At 62.9% G+C, this 708-nt stretch overlaps 1 protein-coding gene across 1 annotated transcript in view; it reads left to right on the plus strand.

Moving 5' to 3' along the window:
- Nucleotides 1–692, plus strand: part of LOC113979876 (gamma-aminobutyric acid type B receptor subunit 1-like) — a gene marked incomplete at its 3' end in the record, with an annotated part of 901 nt that extends 209 nt beyond the window's left edge. Inside the window, exons 2-3 of the mRNA XM_027707151.1 lie at nucleotides 21–182; nucleotides 558–692. Of these exons, the coding sequence (XP_027562952.1) occupies nucleotides 21–182; nucleotides 558–692 (297 nt within the window). The remainder of the gene's footprint in view (nucleotides 1–20; nucleotides 183–557) is intronic.
- Nucleotides 693–708: the final 16 nt, after the last annotated feature.

The following is a 708-nucleotide window of genomic DNA, read 5'->3' on the forward strand; positions in this document are numbered from 1 at the left end:
GACGCTGGGGGTGGTTTCAGGGGGTCCCGGGTGACCCGGCCTCATCCCCAAATCCCCAAATCCCCAAATCCCAGACTCTGGAGCCCTGGAAGCTCTACGCCACCGTGGGGCTGCTGGTGGGGCTGGACGTGGTGACCTTGGTGGTGTGGCAGATCGTGGACCCCCTGCACCGGACCATCGAGGTGGGGCCTCGGGGGGGGGGGGGCTCCTGGGGGGTCCCCAAAAAAATTCGGGATTCTGGGAAGTCCCCCCGTCCTTGGAATTGGGGGTTTGGGGGGCTCTGGGGGTTGTTTTGGGGGGTCTTTGGGGGAGTTTTAGGGGTGTGGGGGTTTTTTTGGGGGGCTCTGGGTGTTCGTTCCGACCCCTCCCCAAAAATTCAGGAATCTGGGAGCTTCCCTCCTTGGAATTGGGGTTTTGGGGGTGTTTTGGGGGTCTTCAAGCCCATCCAAGACCTTGGGAGGCTCCTCTTGATATTCAAGGGGGTTTTAGGGGGGGTCCCCGCAGCTCCCACCCCCTCACCGCCCCCTCCGTGCCCAATTCCCACCCCAAATTCCCAGGAATTCACCAAGGAGGAGCCCAAGACGGACCTGGACGTGTCCATTCTGCCCCAGCTCGAGCACTGCAGCTCCACCAAGATGAACACGTGGCTGGGTGGGGTTTTGGGGGGTCCTGGGGGGGCCTTTGGGGGGTCTGTGAGGTTGTGGGGGG

The sequence above is a fragment of the Neopelma chrysocephalum genome, unplaced genomic scaffold, assembly GCF_003984885.1.
Source record: "Neopelma chrysocephalum unplaced genomic scaffold, ASM398488v2 Primary Assembly neopelma1_90157, whole genome shotgun sequence".
Taxonomy (NCBI): Eukaryota; Metazoa; Chordata; class Aves; order Passeriformes; family Pipridae; genus Neopelma; species Neopelma chrysocephalum.